Here is a 22,860-nt window from a genome sequence, read left to right on the forward strand (position 1 = left end):
CTACCAGATATATGCAGAAAATCATCAAATGTAACTTTCATTTTATAAGTCAAGGTATTTTTGGCATATTTGATGCCAACACATTACTACACCATACTTACAGTCATGGGTGTTTCAAACCCAATTTAAAGGGTGCTAAATCCCCCCCTAAAATTAAATTGAATAAATAAAATTAGAACAATTAAAACAAAATGTTTAAGTGAACTGTTTTCAAGTTAACTTAATTAGAAATGAGCTCATTAGAGGGACAGCCAAAGTTGGATATTTTGCTGACAAGGTTCGAGAGAGCAGACTTCGATGGTTTGGACATGTTCAGAGGCGAGAGAGTGAGTATATTGGTAGAAGGGTGCTGAGGATGGAGCTGCCAGGCAAAAGACCGAGAGGAAGACCAAAGAAAAGATTGATGGATGTTGTGAGGGAGGACATGAGGACAGTGGGTGTTAGAGAGGAGGATGCACGAGATGGGCTTAAATGGAAGAAGATGACATGCTGTGGCGACCCCTAACGGGACAAGCTGAAAGAAAAAGAAGAGGAAGAAACTTACAAAAGACCGTCATTCATTTTTTGTGTGTCCTGTTCAGCTGTTAGAATAAATAGAATGGAGAATCTGCACCCCCTTTTGCCGAATCAGTTTTAGTCTGTCACAGTGCCATTTTTGAGCTTCCTCTGTGATTTCTTCATATTTTAATCAAAATTTTATTAAGGATCAGAGTCGATCAGTCAAACAGATCAGAATTTCATTTGGGGTCAGAGGGAAAAAAGACAAAGGCCCTCAAATTCAAGCGCTCTTGGATCATGCAGCAGGAAAATGATCCAAAACACACCAGCAAGTCCACTTCTAAAAGGCTTTAAAAAAAACAAAAAAAAGCAAAATTAAAGTGTTGCAGAGGCCAAACCAAAATAAGATTTAATTCCAATTGAGATGCAGTGGTGTGACCTCAAACGGGCAATTCATGCTAGAAAATCCTCCAATATGGCGGAGTTGAAACAATTCTGCAAAGAGTGGGACAAAATTCCTTCAGAGCAATGTTAAAGACTCATCCCCAATCATCACAAATCCTTGATTTCAATTATTGCTGCCAAACAGTTACAAGGCGCATTTTGTATTTCTTAGGGTTGCCTCTGAGTGATATCAAAATTTAGTTAGAGCGTTGGCCTCACAGTTCAGAGGACCGAGGTTCAATCCTGGCCCGGCCTGTGTGGAGTTTGCATGTTCTCCCCGTGGCTGCGTGGTTTTTCTCCGGGCACTCCGGTTTCCTCCCACATCCCAAAAACATGCAACATTGATTGGACACTCTAAATTGCCCCAGGTGTGATTGTGAGTGGGCCAGAGTGCCCTGCGATTGGCTGTCAACCAGTTCAAGTTGTACCCCGCCTCCTGCTTCCATGCTTGGTATTTTTACAGGATGGGCTCGGAGCAAAAAAAGAGGAAGGAGAAGAAGATGGCTAGTGACATATATAGTGAAGAAAATAAGTATTTGAACACCCTGCTATATTGCAAGTTCTCCCACTTGGAAAACATGGAGGGGTCTGAAATTTTCATCATAGGTGCACGTCCACTGTGAGAGAGATCATCTATAAAGAAAAATCCAGAAATCACAATATATGATTTATTTGTGTGATATAGCTGTAAATAAGTATTTGAACACCTGAGAAAAACAACCCTAACCCTTGATTGTTTGCAATTACTGAGGTCAAACGTTTCCTGTAGTTGTTCAACAGTTTTGCAGACACTGCAGAGGGATTTTGGGCCACTCCTCCACACAGATCTTCTCTAGATCAGACAGCTTCCTAGGTTGTCCCTTAGAAACACAGAGTTTCAGCTACCTCCAAAGATTTTCTATTGGGTTTAGGTCTGGAGACTGGCTAGGCCACGCCAGAACCTTGACATGCTTCTTACGGAGCCACTCCTTGGTTTTCCTGGCTGTGTGCTTCGGGTCATTGTCATGTTGAAAGATCCAGTCACGACCCATCTTCAATGCTCTGACCGAGGGAAAGAGGGTGTTCCCCAAAATCTCACAATAGATGGCCGTGGTCATCCTCTCCTTATTATAGTGCAGTCGTCCTGTCCCATGTGCACCCCCAAAGCATGATGCTACCACCCCCATGCTTCACTGTTGGGATGATGTTCTTGGGATGGAACTCAACATTCGTCTTCCTCCAAACACGGTTAGTGGAATTATGACCGGAAAGTTCAATTTTGGTCCCATTTGACCACAAAACATTCTCCCATGACTCCTCTGTATCATCCAAATGGTCATTGGCAAACTTAAGACGGGCTTTGACATGTGATAGTTTAAGCAGGGGAGCCTTCCATGCCATGCATGATTTCAAACCATGACTTTTTTGTGTATTATCAACAGTCACCTTGGAAACGGTGGTCCCAGGTCTTTTCAGGTCATTGACCAAGTCCTGTTGCGTATTCCTGATTTCTTAGGATCATTGAGACCCCACGAAGTTATATCTTTCATGGGGCTCCACTCCGATTGAGATTCACCATCATGTTTAGCTTCTTCCATTTTCTAATGATTGCTCCAAAAGTGGACCTTTTTTCACCAAGCTGGTTGCCAATTTCTCCGTACCCCTTTCCAGTCGTGTGGAGTTGTACAATTTTGTCACGGGTGTCTTTGGACAGCTCTTTGGTCTAGGCCATGTTACAAGTTTGAGTTCTGTCTGTTTGAGTCTTTATGCAGCTAAAGACCTCACACAGGTGCATCTGATTCAAGGTAATACATGGAGTGGAGGTGGAGTTCTAAAGGCAGACTAACAGGTCTTTGACGGTCCGAATTCTAGCTAATAGACAGGTGTTCAAATACTTATTTGCAGCTGTATCACACAAATAAATCATTTAAAAAAAATTATGCATTGCGATTTCTGGATTTTTCTTTTTAGATTCTCTTTCTCACAGTGGATATGCACCTATGATGAAAAATTCAGACCCGTCCTTGATTTCTAAATGGGAGAACGTGCAATATAGCAGGTTGCTCAAATACTTATTTTCCTCACTGTATAGGCTCAAACAATTTGAATGGCCTGATTTCAGGACTCTCGCCATAAAAACGCCTAGTCAGTTTTCATTCATACTTCAGATTTACTGTAGCAACTATAGAGACAATATTACATCCCATATTCTAGAAAAGTTAGTATGGAAAATATTGACCCCTTAAAGGATTTTGAATTTTCTAGCAGCTCCAAACTTGCCTGAGTCATGCGTTCACACCTAAAGAAACAAACCACAACCAGGCAGAAAAATAGCACACTTTCCATTAAAAACTGTACAAAGGGTACGAGGCTCACAATACCCTAAATTGTAATGTTGAGCCATTTTGTGTGCTTTTCACTTTACTCTTAATTACTCTTTTTTGGGGTCAGGCAATCTTTAACGGAGCATACCACCAAGATCCTTTTATCATATACAGTGCTATGCTTCCCAAGGGAATTGTTGTGTTGAACATGCCAAGCCTCAAAAACATCATCCAGCATATTATTTGGTGACTATTAACCTGGGAGTTAGTAAATTCCCCCAAGTCTGCAGTATTGAAGGGGAGTGTGATGAGGAACTGAGTTGTACCTGACAGTGGAAGTGGAGCAGTCTGGCTCCAACCCATGATTATCACAGGCAAATTTGGTAGTACTTGCCAAATGCCAGCCAGGGACAGCAGAATGCTGCAGGCCTGGCTGGCTGGTTTCCTATGATTTATTTCCACACTCACAGTTGCTGGCTCACCCAGAGGGCACCATTGATAGTTTATGTTCAGGCCCACGACAAACTCTATAAGTAGTTACAAAACCTCAAGGCACTATCTCTGTAAAACAAACAGTTGCATGCACAGATTATTGGTTCTTTCTGGTTCCCCACCCATGGAAGATATGAGGGAAGCCGCTTATAAATGACTCCTTAAGTCATCTTTTGGCAAACGATGCTCATGTCTATCCTCTTTGGGGAAGACGTTACGCAACATTTGCCCTGTAGCTGGTTAAGATCAGGAGAATCCTACAGATTGCTAAAATAATTTGGTGTCAAACGTTGAACAATCCATAGTAGATATATTATTTTTAACTCAGCAAACACCGCCCAAGTGCTCATCTAATCAGACAATCCGAAGCACGCACCCTATCCTGATTACCGTCCATCATCTCCACTCTCGACACTTGAGACTGTATAGTAGGAGACAAATGGAAGGAAAAATAATGTGATGATGCTACTCCAACTTCCCTCACAGCAGGTTTTCACAACACATCTACACACTTTTTGTATGACAAATATACAAACATTTGTTCCCCTGTTGCTAGTCAAAATCTTATCACAATTGAGTCAACTCAACAAGCTTTAAGAGTCACATTCAGATTCAGAATGCGGAATCAGACTTAATGGCCAAGTATGTAACAACACGCATGAACTTTGTCTCCTGGCGGTCGATGCCACCCTGTTACGACATTTATGTTGAGCGCTGAGAAGTAGAACAAAAACTAACAAAAACCAACAACAGTAGACATTCAATTCATGGGAAACTATTCCGGATGAAAGTCATACTTGTGCAAAGATGCAAAGTATTTAGACCTCTCCTGAGCATTTAGAGTCCATCAACGCCCCACATTAAGGTAAGCTCATACAGAGTGGTCTTACCCATCCGCGGTTCACCCTTATAGACCAGTGCAATGACAATTGCATGAAGGGAGCAGTTTAAAGTGACGAATTGTGTAATAGTCTACAGTTTATAATAATAATACTACCACTGATTGGATCAGCAGGCACAAGGCAGAAAATAGTAGGTACGCTGATCAAGAATTTAATGACTTAATTGCAAGAGTGAAGAGTTTGAATGCCTCGTAGTTGTGATTTGCATTGATCAGTAGCTCCTACCCAACAAAGGAGCTGGAAGAGCTGGTGGTCGGGATGTGCAGAGTCTGAAAGGATCCTGTCCCCCGTGGTCCTAGTTTAAGTGGCGTGCAAGTTTTCAAAGGTGAGTAAGGTGGAGGCAACAATTCAATGAGTGGTTCTGATTGTCCATTGCAGTTCAAGTTTGTCCTTTTTTTTGTGATAGCCCCAAAGGATACTGTGATGGAGGTACAGAGTACACATTTGATGACCGCTGTGTAGAACTGACGTGCAAAATGTTTTTGTTTGTACACACACTTCCTCACAGAAACTGACAGACACAGTAACAATATCTGTGAATTTGCAGTGCCTCGTGAAAGTATTCAGCCCCCTTGAACTTTTCAACCTTTCACCATATTTCAGGCTTCAAACATAAAGATATAAAATAGATTTTTTTTTTCAGGAATCAACAAGTGGGCCAAAATTGTGAAGAACAAAATTTATTGGATATCTTGTACTTTTTTAACAAATAAAAAACTGACAAGTGGGGCGTGCAATATTATTCGGCCCCTTTACGTTTAGTGCAGAAAAATCATTCCAGAAGTTCAGTGAGGATCTCTGAATGATCCAATGTTGACTGAAGAAGATAAACAGACTCCACCTGTGTGTAATCGAGTCAAAGTAAAAATGCACCCGCTCTGTGATAGTCTCAGGGTTGTGTTTAAAGTCCAGAGGGCATCATGAAGACCAAGGAACACACCAGGCAGGTCCGACATACTGTTGTGGAGAAGTTTAAAGCCGGATTTGGATACAAAAAGATTTCCCAAGCTTTAAACATCTCAAGGAGCGCTGTGCAAGCAATCATATTGAAATGGAAGGAGTATCAGACCACTGCAAATCTACTAAGACTGACCCATCCCTCTAAACTTTCACCTCGAACAAGGAGAAGATCAGAGATGCAGCCATGAGGCCCATCACTCTGGATGAACTGGAGATCTACAGCTAAGGTGGGAGAATCTGTCCATAGGACAACAATCAGTCGTACACTACACAAATCTGGCCTTTATGAAAGTGTGGCAAGAAGAAAGCCATTTCTCAAAGATATCCATAAAAAGTCCCGTTTAAAGTTTGCCACAAGCTACACCAAAAATGTGGAAAAAGGTGCTCTGGTCAGATGAAACCAAAAATCTACAAATCAACATAGCTCATCACACTGTAGACACCATCCCCACTGTCAAACATGTTGGTGGCAGCCTCATGGTTTGGGCCTGCTTTTCTTCAGCAGGGACAGGGAAGATGGTTGAAATTGATGAGAAGATGAAGGGAGTCAAATACACGACCATTCTGGAAGAAAACCTCTTGGAGTCTGCAAAAGACCTGAGATTTATCTTCCAACAGGACAATGATGCAAAACATAAAGCCAAATCTACAATGGAATGGTTCACAAATAAATGTATCCAGGTGTTGGAATGGCCAAGTCAAGTTCCAGACCTGAATCCAATCGAGAATCTGTGTGCAGAGCTGAAGACTGCTGTTCACAAACGCTCTACATCCAACCTCACTGAGCTCCAGCTGTTTTGAAAAGAAGAATGGGCAAGAATTTAAGTCTCTCGATGTGAAAAACTAATAGAGACGTACCCCAAGCGACTTGCAGCTGTAATTGCAGTAAAAGGTGGTGCTACAAAGTATTAAAGCAAGCAGTTGAATAATATTGCACACCCCACTTTTCAGGTTTTTATTTGTTAAAAAAGCTTAAAATATCCAATATATGTCATTCCACTTCACGATTGTGTCCCACTTGTTGTTGATTATTGACAAAAAAATAATAATTTTATATCCTTATGTTTGAAGCCTGAAATGTGGCAAAAGGTTGAAAAGTTCATGGGGGCCGAATACTTTCACAAGGCACTGTATCTAGGCTGCTCGCTGAATTTTCAAAGACACTCCAATCTGTGCAGTAAAAGCAGCTTTGATTTGAAGTTCTAATTTTGCCTCGTTGGTCCACTTTTTAAGTGATTTTTCCAAAGGCCTTGGGCACTTAAGTACTTGCCTATATGTAGCTATTAAGCAGATTAACCAGTGATCAGAGGAGCCTTGGGGGGCACGGGGAACTGCGCGATATGCGTGTTAAATTGTAGTTAGCAGTGGTCTAACATGTTATTTTCCCTCATGGAAGCGCCAGACTGTGTCCCTTCCTGCGGAGTTGGAGTTCCTACTGGATCACAAGCCTCTGCAGCGTCTTCAATGCAACGCTCTGTAGAGAGCGCCGACGCATAACTCCAAGAAAATATTCAGTGAATTGGAGAGAGTTGTCAAAAAAAAATAAGTCCGGAGAAGACTCTCTGATGGTTAGCAAGTCCTTTCTTGTGTACCCGAAAAAGAGAAACGTAAACAATACCAGGGAGCACATACCAAAGGCAGCTACACTGGTAGAATTGAAAGAGATTTCAATCTTTCCGAATTATTTTTATTCTAAAGCTATTTTTGTTCATCCCAAGATTAAATTGTTACCTATGTCCCAGTGGTGGTAGCAACTTGTTAAATGCTTGTAAAAACACATTCCACAGTGTATATCATTTAGAAGAGAACATAATTTCTTAATATAAAACTAGTAGGGTCTAGGTGCTATGTCACTTTTTATTCCTTTAACTGCTTAGGGAATTTTGAAAATGGATAAGGGCTATTTAAGATTTGGATTGTCTTCCAACACCAATTGTAGGAAACTCTTTATCTAAAACACATTGCTTTTCCTCTAAGATGAAATTGCGACTTGTTTAAATCTTCATAAAATTAGTTGTTGAAATCTGATTTTATTTTACAAGCAGCTTCTCTATCATTGCTATTGAGCTTGCTTTAACCACGTAACCAGTTTAGTTGGCCTTTCTCCAAATTTGCATTCCGGTTGTTCGTCTCTAAGATACGTAACTCTTTCCAAGCAAGTTTTTCACCACATTTTCCTTGTAACTAAACGCGTTACATCACGTGAGGATTAGTACTGGAGTTTGAGAATGTACTAGATCTAGAGGTGCCATCTTAGAGTCACGTCCCCCCCCCCCCCCACATTCACATCTATGTTACTAATTGTGACACGATACGAAATTATAGAAAAGCTTTTAGTGTCTCACAAGTGTTTTACTGATAAAGAGTGTCTGATTAGTCTTGGATAAAATATCTGTGCAGAGCTAAAGACAACAAAGCTTTCATGGTTATCTGGACAACTTATCATAAAAGGTGAGTGTCAAACACACAGAACTTGGGCCAAAAATAACTTTTCCAGTGTAACCGCAGAACCCAAGCAAGGTTAGCAACCTTTTACCTAGAGTTTAATGATAAAATCATTCCTAGAATAGGCTGGGTGGACACATGAAACCATGAAGTATTATATCTACCATGCCATAGACTGAGACAAAGTAGTTGATGCATCCCACACCAATTTGGGGCTCATGTCATTATCCAAGCGGCTTATCCTCACAAGGATTGCCGGAAAGCTGGAGCCTATCCCTGCTAGCTTCGGGCGAAAGGCAGACTACACACTGAATTAGTCGCCAGTCAGTCGCAGGGCAGATATCGACACCATCACTGAGTGGGAATCGATCCCACTCTGACTGCACCAAAGGCAGGCATGTGTACCACTACACCGTCAATTACTTCAATTTGGAGGTGCAACAATTAAATGATTCATCAACAAATCATCAATGATCAAATTCAAAACTGTCCACGTCCTTGGAGTTTTAGCTTATCAATCATAATTGAATGGATGATAAAACAGATGGTGCGTCCTCAAATTCAAATATTACAAATAACTTTTTCGTTGGAAAAACAATTGATACTTTTGCCAACTTTCTGGCTTGTTCCGGATCAAATTGGTAATTGAGTGATCCTCAATTTATGTTTGTGCATTTTCTGCTTTATCAATTTGAAACTATGCCATGTCTATGAATCAAGGGATGGCATTTTTCTAATCCAATTAATTGATAATCTAACTATAATTGACAAATTCATAATGTATGAAAATAATCGTTACTTAACTCCAGACATCGTTTACTAACTTCGATCTGTCCGGGGCTGATCGGAGTATGGAACTGAACTCACCACCTGGGACTAGATGATTGTTATCATCATAATGTGTGCCCTGTAGTTTCTCAGTGGAGCCTGGGTGACGTTTTGTTCCTTGGTTCAATAAGTATTAATCACAGCCTGCACTTAAGCCTGTCCCTTCCCATATTCCAGTGCCAGAGTATTCTCGAACCTCCACAGTACACTGGCCCAACTCACTGCTCCTACTTGTGAGAGATTCCCATGTTACATGTGCCTTTACTCACATGTTTTTCCTCCTCCTCCAGTGCCTACCTGTGCCTCCTGCCATGACGTTCAACTCAAACATAGTGCCTACCTCACTCCCCCACTCAGGATCCTGCACGCTCCGATGGACAAAGCTAAACCCAAGTAATTCTCGACCCTCCACTACCCTCAAAACATCTGTCTGCTCTGGGATCCAGTCTAATACCATTTTGTTCCAAATCATTACAGAATACTCTGGCCAACATGGACCCACCAAATCCAGAAGCATTGAGAGAAACATTTGTTCACTAAGGCCCCCACATCAGAAGACAGGGTAAAATTCTCAAGGAGATCATGGACTCAGTCAGTCTCACCATCCTCACACAGCAAGTATCCCTCATCTCTGCTCAATTTAACACTGGCAACCCATGAACACTCTTCTTGAGACCACTTCTCCCAACCACCTTCCCTTACCTTACAGACAACCTCACATTCCCTCTCCTGAGCCTTATTTTGGGGATCTAGGTACTTGTAGTCAGTTTTTGTTAAATTGTTCACGAGTTTTCATCTGTAGTCACTTAGTTATCCTACGAACAAAGCAAATTTTGTGTTCATAATTAACCACCTATTGTTCGCGCTGCTCTGTGGGCTACTGCTTTGTGGCATAATTCCTCCCCTTGTTAATCTTGTTTGACTTGTTTTTTGCCAAGTTCACGAGGGTTTTTGACCAACCTGTTTTAAGGGCAAGGAAACCTCAAGCTTGCAATACCTCTAATATTTATTAAATATTGCAGTTTTAATTCGTGGTATAAAATTTTGCAAGAATCATGGAAGTTGATGCACGTCATTTGCTTTCGTGGGCCCCATAAAATGAAGTGGTTGGCCAGATCTTGACCCCTGGCCTTGAGTTTGACACCTACAAGTCATCTAAGAGAGAGAGAGAGCGAGAGAGAGACAAAATGACTACTCAATACTCATATTGACAGGTAAAATGCTGGTGCACCAGGTTAACACCCAAAAAGCCAATCTACCAAGAATTTAACACAGGATCTTCACCCACCCAGGCCTAAAAATTGGCTCCTTCATTTATCACTGACAGGCTTTGCAATCCCGGCTGATCGAACTCAAAGCTTAACATATATACCGTTAATACATCTTACAGTCGAACACCCTCCAGCAACCTCGTTGCACATGGAAACCCCTGCTGCCTTCTCATCACCCAGCATGCTTTGCGGCACTAAGGGCCTCCGTAGTGCCACAAAGCATGCTGGGAGCATGTAAATAGCTTTTAACGTGTATGCTTTGTGTGAATTATTTCGTAAATCATTGTCCACCCATCCATTTTCTTTGTTGCTTATTCTCACGAGGGTCGCGGGGAGTGCTGGAGCTTATCCCAGCTGTCAACGGGCAGGAGCCAGGGTACACCCTGAACTGGTTTCCAGCCAATCACAGGGCACATAGAGACAAACAGCCACACTCACAATCACACCTGGGGGCAATTTTAGAGTGTCCAATTAATGTTGCATGTTTTGAAAATGTTGGAGGAAACAGGAGTGCCCGGAGAAAACCCACACAGGCACAGGGAGAACATGCTAACTACACACAATTCGAGGCCGGGATCGAACCCAGGTCCTCCGAACTGTGAGGCCAACGCACTACCAGCTGATCCACCGTGCCGCCATAAATCATTGTTTTATTATTTGCAAGTTATGCTATTCTTTTTGCTGTGGTGTGATAGTTTTAGTTTCGATGTGACACTGTGAGTGCCGACACAGGCAGTGTGGAGGGCAACGTAAGCTTCTTTTGCTTACAGATGTGGAATGCGATGGGTTAGGGTTAGGCTTTCCGACCTGTCAGTCACTCGTACAATACAAGCCAATCAGATAGCCGCATTGTCTTAACCCCTGGCTTGACACGCCCCTCTCACCATATTGTCCCACAAGTAATGCTGGTTGTCAGTAGCGTGCGCTTGAAAAAGTTAATGTTACGAAGAAAAAGGTCCTCAGATGCACTTGGGGAATGTGCAGTTCTGATGAAAGATATCCTGCTCGGTTACAAGCGGCCCGATTGATTCATTTTCCAAAGCCTAAAACACAGTTAACGAACTGTCTACGATGGATTAAGGCTCGCAGAAGACCGCACGTACAACTAAATGTGGAAAATATGAACAAACACAAGGCTGTATGTTCGAGGGTAAGTGAGGGTGAAGTATCTTCTCTGAGTTTGATTTCATCATTATCAGTGCTTTATCCATTGCAGGAGAACAACTTTCACTTTGTTAGTGTATCACTGACCTGCTGAATGAAGTGTGTAATGTTTTATGCCGAAGAGTCGGGTTAGGGATACGTAAATGCCCGATGTCATGCAAGAGAAATGTCTATTTGCCTATTTGTATCACATCATGCTTAAGACAGAGCACTGGGTTCGATTACGAGCCAAGTCAAATGAATACACCCACTCACTTATAAAGACTACAATGATATTGCTCGTGATCTTTCCAAGTCAAAAGTACTCACCCTGCTTTACATGCGCAGTACGATTCCACTATTTTATCCTGTTGGATTTCAATATGAAGTTTGAGAGGCGTCGAACTTTTTTTGCATCGATTGCCAATATTTCGCTGTAACTCTGACATTGCGTCCTGCTCCATCCAAAATCTTAATTCCATGTACATATCCTTGCGTGAAATAGTTGAAAGCTCTCTGTATAACTCTCTTGGACAAATCTGACACATTTGGCAAAAAACATACCCCAATATAATCTGTAATATGCGGTAGAGAATCAACTTTAAACATGTTGTCTTCAATTGCCATTTTGTAAGCTTGTGGGACATGGCTAAGGGAGCGGAGCTTAAGATCGCCATCGGAAAGGTTCATTGTTCTTCACTGCCTCCTGATCATATGGTAGCTTACACACAACCCAAGACATTTGCGAGAATAATTGCTAACAGTATAACCAGTGTGTTGAAGTGTACTTTGTTAGACAAGTCAGACAATATTTGGAAATGTTGGAACTCAGTGATGCACATAACATGCACCACATTGTAAGGCACAATGTCAAATGTGGCGCCTTAACTCTTTATAAGAGATTTTAAGACATACATGAAAATCCAGTAAATTTTAAAAAATACATGGAGACCAAAATCTGCGAATATTTGGGGCGACGAATGGTGAACTGCAAGTGAACAAGGGCACATTATACTGGCATTTGTTTGGATGTTTTTTTTCTTTAACTAGACGGACCACAAGAGCCTTGTCTATCTCCACTCTTCTTAGCATTTGAACCCCCGGCAAGATGATTGGCCCCTGTTCTTCTATCCCAGCCACTTCAATTTAAGGCTCTCTTTCCACCTGTGTCTCAGCAAGCCCAGCGCCGTCTCCCACCTCTGTTCACTCCATCCATCTCTGTTGAACTGTACCTGATCACTGCCTCCTCTTTCTTTGTTGAGGTTGGGACATTGATCCCAAGACCAGATTTCCGGGCTGTCTCTTCGTGCCCGATTCCACACACTTGGATGTATTTCAGTGGGTATACAACTCCAAACTCACCTGTATTCCCAGAATTACCCGAATTCTTCCAATATCACTTCTGGTGCACCAGCCTGACGAAAGACACACAAGGAGTTCATCCTAGCCTGCTTCATCTGTGCACGGAGAAAAAAAATTGCATCATCTCCAGCTGGTCTGCTGCGCCTCTTACCCGTCCCGAACAGACTCTGCTCCCACATTGCGTCGGACTTCATTTCCGGCCTCCCCACTTGTGAAGGTAACGGCATCATTTTTATTGTCAAATTATTACTCTATGTCCACCATGTCCCCTTTCCCAAGATACCTTCTGCTCTTGAGACTGCTAATCACCTAGTCCTCAATGTCTGTTTTTCTACCTTTTTTGAGCAAAGGCACACTTTTTTCATTTAATAATTCCAACAGCCCACGATCATCAGAAAATCTAAAAATGAATCTGTCAGCTAAAAGATCAATATACAGTCGTTTTCACCAAAGCATAGTGAATAAAAATCAAATAAACAAAAAACATTTAATAATTACATTTAACTTACGCAATGTAACAGCTGGGCATGTTTGGATGAACATCGAGCTGATATTCTGGCAGGAAACGATGAAAGACAAACATAAAGCTCTTTCACAACAGCTTTCAGTATCTCTCTGGTTTTACTTTTTATAATAGTCAGCCTTGAAAAACTCACCTCACAGAGATATCTTGTGGAAAATGGGAGCAATGTCAAAATAGCTTTGTTTGACAGAATGTGGTACTCTTTGGCAGAAGTCATCCAAAAACTGTCTAAAGATATATGAGCAAAGTTTAGCTTTAAACTACAATCTTGTCAGTTCCTCCTATTCCTGTAATGTCTCATCCTGTCCCCCAACTGATTCTGAAATGTATGGGTTGTTCACCCAGTCAAGGAATTGAATCGAGGCTGAAGAATAATAAAATTACATCTTCTCCTCGTGTTTTTAAATGTTTCACGATTATCTAATACAATGTTACTGTTGAGAATTTGCCATTGCTTAGTGAGTATGAACATTTTAAGAATTCCATTTTCCACGTTGTTGAGAGTTGCAGTTTTGACTGGAATCCATTTATTTTTTATGTGCTTATGAGAAAGTTCAGTTCATTCAAATGATGAAAAATATCAGCCAGATATGCCAGGTTTGCACACCACTCATCAGTTGCAAGGAGTTTCGTGTAATCCGACTTCTCACCTGTCAGAAACATTCATTCAGCAATTCATAAACTGGCCAGTACTTTGCCACGGGACAACTACCAGACCTCCGTTGAAACAATAAGGCATTAAGTTCAACACCCATTTCCTCACATAAAGATTGACTTTTCATGTGTTGTGATTTTGCAAAGTTCACCACATCCACAGCATCTGCAGCCCTATGGGGGCACAAGCCAGTGCAATTTGTAGGCTGGTCACAAGCCAAGATAAATGTAGAGGGTTGCGTCAAGAAGGGGATCCGGCGTAAAATTGTGCCAAACAAATATCATCTCAAGAACACCGGATCGGTTGTGGCCCGGGTTAACAATTCCCGCCCCCGGCACCGTTAACTTGCAGGGCATCAGTGGAAATTCAGCAACTGTGGTTCGAAGACAAGGAAGAGAAGGAAACCAGATTCATTGGCAGAAAAAGAAGAGGAATGCACAGAGCCTACAACTAAGTGTAGGGACTTTGAATGTTGTTTAGTATGACAGGAAACGCTCAGGAGTTGGTTGACATGATTAAGAGAAAAGTTGATATATTGAGCATACAAGAGAGCAGGTGGAAAGGTAGTAAGGCTAAAAGTTTAGTAGCAGAGTTTAAATTATTTTACCATGGAGTACTTGGGAAGAGAAATGGAGTAGGAATTATTTTAAAGGAAGAGCTGGCTCAGAATTTCTTGGAGGTGAAAGGAGTATCAGATAAAGTGATGAGGCTGAAATTTGAAATTGAGGGTGTTATGTATGATGTGATTAGTGGCCATGCCCCCACAGGTACCGTGTGACCTAGAGTTGAAAGACAAATTATGGAAGGAACTAAATCTGGCATGAGGATTTCGGCAAGTATGGTAACCAATCTTTCGGTTCCGTTGATTTTTGTCCTGGGAAATGGTGGGAAACGATTTTTCGGTTCCCATTGATATTGCTCATGGGAACCGGTTTTTACATGTACTTCAGAATAAAGCCTTAGCCATATAACAAAGTTTCCTGTTGTATTTGAAGAGCCGGGTATAGTTTTTCTCGTTGCCTTGCCTGATAAAACCTTCTAAGGTTGGATTTGTTGAACTTGCTGTTGCAGCATTTAACACACCACTCGTACTTTGACCACTTTGACTGCATTCCCTTTCAGTTTCATTCGTTTCTCCACAAAACTTTTTTTTTTGCCCGGTCGTGGAGTGAGTCGCTCTTTACGTGTTTATCCGCATTACCTCGGTGTACGTAAGACACCCCGTCAATATAGTTGAGAATTGACTGAAGCGGCGGTCCCGATATGCCTCGCCACTTCGCTTCGTTCCGTATTGCTGCATGGTGTTCCGAACATATTCTGCACCTCAGCTTTATCACCTCACCTTCTTCATTGGTTTCGGCAATAAATTCTTCAGATATAGTCCACTTTTGGAACGTCTTTAGGGACACAGTCTCTTGTCTTTTACGCTTAGCAACCGACATGTTTGACTACCGTTTGAGTGACCCGGATATGAATAACTCGACCTTGCGCATGCGTAGCGCAGAAGCGGAAACCGGTTCCTTTTTTTAAACCACACTGACAAAGCTGGGCGGTTTAACCATTAAAAATAAAGGGGTTCATGTAGGTTCGTTTTATACAGATTGTTGTATTTTGTCGAGAACTTGTTTTACATTCCACACATGGGCGAATTTTATTAAAAGTAAGCCCTGAGATCTGGGAAACGTACTTTCGGTTACGTGTTTTTTCAGGATGGGTAACGACACGGTAACGGAACAATTGTTTCCGTGAAATGCTCATGCCTGTAAATGAAGTAGTTCGGAGCATCCCAGACAGAGAGAGAGTTGTGATTGGTGCAGATTGTAATGGAGATGTTGGTGAAAGAAACATGGGTGGTGAAAAAGTGATGGATAAGTACAGCATCCAGGAAAGGAACTTTGAAGGACAGATGGTGGTGGACTTCGCAAAAAGGATGGGGATGGTGGTAGCAAACTTTTTTTTTTTTTTTTTTTTTTTTTTTTTTTTTTTTTTTTTACAAAGAGGCAGGAACACAGAGTGACCTACAAGAGCAGAGGTAGAAGCATGCAGGTGGATTCCATTTTGTGTAGACCAGGGGTGTCCAAACTTTTTGCAAAGAGGGCCAGATTTGGTAAGGTGAAAATGTGTGGGGGCCGACTATTTAGCCTGACATTCTTTGAACCATTAACATTAAATACAAATTAACTTTTGGGGATTTTTTTTAATTTAATTACAAATCGCATACTTTTACTTTTACATTTTTTTTTACATTTAGGTTTTTACCGAAATCACAAACCACAAAAAATTAAGAAAACTATAAAGGATATCTAAGTTCATGTGAAACATTACATATTATTCACTATTATATGCTCACTGTAGGAAAAGTGCTGAAAACAAAACAATGATCACTGCATATTCAAACTGTGATTTTGACCATCACAAAAAAATTAATTAACTGAGATTTAAGAATTTATTCAACTCAGAGGACTTAACAAAGGTCTTGCCTGCACTAATGTGAAGGGTGATACTGGGATCTTGACTGCAGTATGTAATGTAGTCCATGTCTGGCTCAAGAGCAGTGGTTTTGATGCGCAAGACGTCACGCAGGTGAGAGTCACTCAGTCTCGTCCTCATGCGGCTCTTGTTAATGTTCATAACGGAGAATGTCTTCTCGCACATGTATGTGGGTGGAGCCAAACAAGCTCAGCATTTTCTTAGCAAATGTCCGAATTGCTTGGAACCTGCCTTCATCCAGCTGGCGGTAGAAGTTGACAAGAGGGAGCTGTTGGTGCCGACTGCGATGCTCGGCGTCACACTGCAGCTCAATGAGCTCCAGTTGCAGGTGGTCTGGAGCTCAACTATTTTCATTACACAGTCTTTAATAAATTCACCCTCAGTGAAAGGTTTGCAGTGCTTTGCAATCAGCGTTGCCACTTCGTAGCTTGCCTTCGTGGCATTTTCATTTGACTCACGGACTCTTGTGAAAAAGCTTTGCTGTGCCGTTAAAACAGCTTCCAGTTGCTTCACTTTTTCACCGCGTTTGTTCCCAGTTAGCTTGTCGTAGCTAGCATGTTTCGTCTGGTAGTGCCTCTTGATGTTGAATTCCTTGAAAACAGCCACAGTCTCTTGGCAAATTAGGCAGACAGTTGTTCAGTGAAAAAATACTAAAATTTCCACTTGTCCTGGAAGCGGCGGCCCTCGCGGTCAACTTTCCTTTTTTGTTTACAGACGCCATGTTAGAAATGGGCTGGGCTGAAACAATCACGCAAGGTCAAGGGTCACGGCGGCCAGAGTGCGGCCACAGGGCTACTGCCATCTTCTGGTGAAATGAAAAATAGCTTTTTGTACACATGTATTTTGTATTTTGTATTTCTGGTGAAATGAAAAATAGCTTTTTGTACACATGTATTTTATACTGTGGTCAACAGTGCTGGCGGGCCGCATATTATTGATTTCATGATAGAGGCCGCAGGCCGGTAAAAATTTGTCCACGGGCCGCAATTGGCCCGGGGGCCGGACTTTGGACATGTCTGGTGTAGACCATGTAATCGTCAGGAGGTTACTGACTGGGGAAAGTATAGCTCAACAGTGTAGGATGGTGATGTATAGGATTACTCTGGTGGTGTGGAAGAAGACTAAGAAGACAAAGGTAGAGCAGAGAACTATGTGGTGGAAGATGAGAAACGAAGAATGTTGCGGGGCCTTTTGGAAAGAGGTGAGTCAGGCTCTCGATGGACACAGTAGGTTAATAATTTCTTGAAAAAAAGTAAAAAAAATTCAATTGAAAAAAAAGGAATACCTGTCATGCAGGGATCGGTGAAAGGTATTATAGAAGATGGATGGATGAATGAAAAAAAAAAATGACCTATTAAGACTATGACCATGCTGACATCGTTGCCTCTAACTTCAACAAATTACATTTACATTCTCACGACACTTTTAAACTATGTTGATCCCGCAGGGAAAGTCTCTGTTGGGCTATGGTACAATAAACAATTCTTTGTCAAATGCAGAATGGATGGATCATACATTAAAAGGGAGACAGCTGGTGTCTGTCTTCGCCAGATTTTCAAATTCATTAGGCTCCCATAATTGTGCTGTTTAAATCCCGGGGTTACTCACACTTGTGTGACTTCCAATTAAAAAGCTCATCGTGAGCAGACTGTCTTTTGTCAATCACTGTAATCATGCAAGGTCAGAGGTCAGGGTCAACTGCTTGATTGAAAGGCCTTTCAAACCATCCCACCAACACACAGCTGACCTGAATCAAGATGTTTGTCCTGCAGTTTTAACATTAAGAGATACATATTCAACTAAATAATCGTCCTTTTAAAAAAAAAAAAGTTCTGGTTTCCCTGACTTAATGGGAAGCAGCAGGGTGACGATTACATCAAGCTCACATGCACACACGCACACACATTCACAGAGGTAGTGGCGCTCTCTTGCGGAGAGAAATGGCAGGAATTGGGGGAAACGCACCATGCAATCCTATTCCAGCACATTACCACGAACGTAGTCTGGTCAGCCAGGTGCATCTGCTGCAAACCCCGGCTCACCTTGCACTTTGCAGCGCTAACTCTCAAAGCACCCAAAATGAATTCCACTGAGTTACTGCCTCTATAATCCAGTCTAACGGTGTATCACAATGGTGTATTTCCGTAAGAAAACGCATTTATGTATCACACTCTTTCTTTGAAGATGCCCTGATATAATGCGCTAGACGGCTGTACTCCACACAGGTGCAGCGATGAAGCAACTTGTAAAGTGCGACATTTTAAATACAGAGACCACTCCAATAAATACGCGTCCTCAATAAAAAAAATAAATAAAAGTCATTCTAGGGTTCAACTTTGAGCAGAAGTCGCCGGTGTGCTTCGACTCACCTTGAGCGGCTGTTCCTCGGGTGCTGAGTACACTTGCTATCAAAGTGGCCACATACCAAATCATAGTACTATTCCCGAGCGGAAAGAAACCTCATCATATCTCAAAGTGCTCCTTTCGGTGAAGCTCTCATCGTCGAGTGTTCCAGAGGAGGTTGGAGGTGGCCAGTGGTATCCTTTATGAAATTAAACCTAAGCCGTGCCTGGACACTTCTCCATCCGAGCTTCACCCTCGGCTCGGCTCGCCGCCGCTTGCCTCTCTCATCCCGACAAGGACCACCTGCGCCAATGGGACGACAGCAAAGGACTCTTGGAGACCGCGCAACAATCGTTAGGTGACCGCGGGCCCTCCTTTGCTCGTCCCTCATTGGCGGTTATGGGGGTAGTCCAATCGTTGATTGGTTATCTCGAGTGTCAGTTTCGGGGCCGGTTTGAGGCGTTCAATTGTCCTATATCGACTCGGAGTTTCTGCTTTCCCAAGCGAAGAAATGAACTTAATGACGCCAAGGCATTTTTAATGTCTAATTACTGTCATTAACTGTGGGTAAAGTTATTTTAAAAAAAAAATCTTATGACGGAATAAAGGTTGCACCTGAAGGAACACTTTGCTCTCGAGAGATTGACACATGTTGCACGATTTCCATAAGAACCTTAACGCAACACCAGAGGAAGCGGTTTCAAGGTGGGTTGGCTTGTGAAGCCTTTGCAGCATCATCCTGCGCAATAGTATGAGCCGAAACCTACTGTTAATCATTGCTCTGTGAAATCAATTTATCGACATTTAGTCAAACGTTCACTTAGCATTCATAAAATTTTTCGTTTCGTTTTTCAGATACACTAACACGGGGTTTGCAGCAAGGGAATCTGGCAATTCTCTCGTATTTGTGCTGTTTGATGCATTTCAAAAACTGCGTCAGCTGTGCAACCTAGAAATGTCTAAATATGGACAGCTTGAATTCATCTGACTCAGTCGTCGTTCACATCAGCCTATTCATGCATCATAACCTGCTGCCTCTACTCTGCAGGTCTCCTGGAGGGGCTGTGCTCTTGGGGCAGTGACCGGGAAGTGCACAAAAAAAATGTATCAATGATCATTTATGTGGACAAGCCCAGTACAAACACATTTGAGATTGATTTTGTATTTAGGAGTGACTGTTTTGGTTGAGTCTTGATGTTTTTTTTTTTGTTTTTTTTTTTTTTTGTGGCAGCCCTGCCATCAGAAATGGAATTTGTATCATCATGTATACAAATCCAACCTACTGTGACCTTCCCCCCTTTTTCTTTTCACAGTTTATCCTGCTCTGGGTTTGTGAGGTGGAACCTACCCCAGCATGTGAAACTTTGGGTGACGGATTATGTAAACCCTGGATGGTCACCAGTCAACCAAAAATCAGTGGTGGGAAGTCATGAAGTACTGGACACTGAAAAACAATTTATGGCAATGTTTGGTTGCACATGATTCAAATGAGGTAAAACTGATGTAATTTCTCCTCTTCTCGAAATAATAGAAATATGTTCACCATATTTAACCCTAAATTTCAAATTGAGTTCATTTGAAGGACTTTTTTTTAAATCAGAATACATGTGAGATTTTTCTGAATGTACCTGTACTTAACATGGATACTTTTTTTCTATTGACTTCATTTTTACTTCATAAATTTATAAACAGGGCAGCTCGGTGGAGCATCTGGTTAGAGGGTTGGGCTCACAGTTCTGAGCTCAAATCTTGGCCCACCCTTGTGGAGTCTGCACATTCTCTCCATGCCTGTGTTGGGTTTTCTCCGGGCACTCCAGTTTCCTCCTACATCTCAAAAACATGCATTAATTGGAGACTCAAAATTGCCCCTCGATGCCATTGTGAATGGGACTGTTGTCTGTCTCTACTGTATGTGCCCTGTGATTGGCTGCCAAACAGTTCAAGGTGTACTCCGCCCCCTGCCCCCTGGTGATTATTTGACACGAGGTAGGGCTGATGAGAAAAGATGGAGACAAAATCCAAAAAGGCAGACAAGATATGAATCTGACACAGGAAAACCAAAGTGACATAAAGAAATACAATCAAACCCATCCATCCATCAATTTTCTGTACTGCTTATCCTCATTTGGGTCCAAGGCGTGCAGGAGCCTATCCCAACTATCTCCGGGCGAGAGACGGGGTACACCCTGAATTTATCCCCAGCCAATCTCAGATCACATAAAAACAAACGAAATCACTTTCTCGAGATGTCTGTTTGTGCTCATATTCCACAGGGTCTCGTTACTTTGATATAGTTTTTCGGTTTGAGTTGGAAGCGATGAATGTGATGGCATTCTGTGCACACTAAAAAAGAATCATCCACCCTTCCATCCATTTTCCTTACCACTTATCCTTGCTAGGGTGGCGGGCGTGCTGGCGCCCATCTCAGCCGACCATGCAAGGGTTAGGGATGTGGGAGGAAACTGCAGTACCCGGAGAAAACCCGCTCAGGCACCGGGAGAGCATGCAAACGTCACGCAGGCAAGACGGGATTTGAACCCAGGTCCTTAGAACTGTGAGACAGATGTTCTAACCGGTTGTACACCCCCCTCTACCCAAAAAATCAGTATACTGAACCTAACACAACCTAGCATGACATCTAAAGATCTGGAGGCCTGCCTTGCCTCAGTTAAAGCTCTACCGACACATATGGCATGATTTTTAGCATGTTTTTAATATATATTTTTTAAAAAAAAGGCAGCCGGAATGTACCCATCTGTTTTTTCAGCACACGTCATGATGTTGTCGTATATGATTTTTGTATCTCCCATCATGAAAATCCTCTTGAGCCATTCGTTTTGGAGAAAAAGCAGGAAGTGATGTTTTTTCCAGAAGCCCACACTGGTAGTTTCGTGTGTTTTACCGGCGTGAAAGTAGCTGTTTTTTTCCTGCGTCTTAGCCAAAATGCCGTCTCGTTGTATTGCTAACCCTATCAGCAATGCAACAAGCCAGCATTTTGGTTAACATGAAGGAACAACGAGCTATATACGTCAAAATCATGTTTTGTGGTGAAAAAACGGATGGGTCCATACCAGCTGCCATTTTTACATTAATAACATACTAAAAATCATCCATTTCATGACACTTGACCTTTAAGGTCAGTGTTGATGACTCCACAATAGCGAAGAGATTGTGCAAAAATGGCATTCATGGCCAAGTACCAAGGTGAAAACCATTGCTGCCATCAAGGTGCATTTCACCTTTGCAAGGGAAAAAAACAATTGAATGATTACAATACTTTTAGGAGACTTTCCCATGGACTGAGGAGACAAAAGTTGGGGTTTTTTGGGAAAGTGTATGTCTTCCCACATCTGATGTAAATGTAACACAATAAAAGAACAAACCAACAGTCAAACTTGGTGATGTTCATGTCTGGGACTACATTCTTACTTTAGGACCTGGATGACATGAATTTTGCTCTTAACCAGACAATCCTGAACAAGAATGTGCGGCTTGTACAGCGTGCGTGTGATTTGAACCCCGGTCCTCAGAAGTGTGAGGCCAACGCTCTACAGCTTCACGACTGTGCCTTGCGGGGAGTGCTGGAGTCTATCCCAGCTGTCAAAAGGTAGGAGGCGGGGTACACCCTGAACTGGTTGCCAGCCACACGCAGGCCACATAGAGACAAACAGCCACATTCACAATCACACTTAGGGGCAATTTAGAGTGTACAATTAATGTTACAGGTTTTTTGTAATGTGGGAGGAAACCGGAGTACCTGGAGAAAATCCACGCAGCCACGGGGAGAACATGCTAGCTCCATACAGGCGGGGCCGGGATCGAACCCGCATCCTCAGAACTGTGAAGTCAACGCTTTACCAGCTGATCACCGTGCTGCCGTAATTTCAAACCATTTACGTGAATTTACAACTTAACTTAAGAGCTCTCATGTCACACTAATGTGGTACCGCGCATTGGTTGAGAATCACTCCCACTTGTGTTGTGATATTTGATATGACACTACTAGTCCCATCTTTCTTTTAAAGAAAAAAAAGAACACTCAAGGCTTATCTTTTATTGTCGATCAAGTTTAAAGCTGAGTCTTTCCTCACAGTTGTGAGCATCATTAAAAAAAAAAAAAAGTTTGATAGCTTTCTGGAAGTCCCTTCCTCAGTGTTATTTGTATTTGTGGCATGACTGTATATTGTAACTGTATCCAAAC

At 42.1% G+C, this 22,860-nt stretch overlaps 2 protein-coding genes and 1 long non-coding RNA gene across 4 annotated transcripts in view; 1 reads left to right on the forward strand and 2 right to left on the reverse strand.

The window, feature by feature from the left end:
- igsf9bb (immunoglobulin superfamily, member 9Bb) overlaps positions 1-18,971 on the reverse strand; it is a 142,522-nt gene extending 123,551 nt beyond the window's left edge. For both annotated transcript variants that reach the window (XM_061803778.1, XM_061803777.1), the window contains exon 1: positions 18,686-18,971. In XM_061803778.1, coding sequence (XP_061659762.1) covers positions 18,686-18,749 — 64 coding nt within the window. In that variant the 5' untranslated portion in view covers positions 18,750-18,971. The remainder of the gene's footprint in view (positions 1-18,685) is intronic.
- zc3h12b (zinc finger CCCH-type containing 12B) overlaps positions 17,078-22,860 on the reverse strand; it is a 62,697-nt gene continuing 56,914 nt past the window's right edge. The window contains exon 8 of the mRNA XM_061803784.1: positions 17,078-17,121. Within this exon, the coding sequence (XP_061659768.1) occupies positions 17,109-17,121 (13 nt within the window). The 3' untranslated portion in view covers positions 17,078-17,108. The remainder of the gene's footprint in view (positions 17,122-22,860) is intronic.
- Positions 19,914-22,699, forward strand: LOC133492233 (uncharacterized). Its single transcript, XR_009792597.1, has 3 exons — positions 19,914-20,151; positions 22,127-22,266; positions 22,385-22,699. It is a non-coding gene; the product is annotated as an uncharacterized LOC133492233 (long non-coding RNA).

The sequence above is a fragment of the Syngnathoides biaculeatus genome, chromosome 18 (genome assembly GCF_019802595.1).
Source record: "Syngnathoides biaculeatus isolate LvHL_M chromosome 18, ASM1980259v1, whole genome shotgun sequence".
In the NCBI taxonomy this organism is placed as follows: domain Eukaryota; kingdom Metazoa; phylum Chordata; class Actinopteri; order Syngnathiformes; family Syngnathidae; genus Syngnathoides; species Syngnathoides biaculeatus.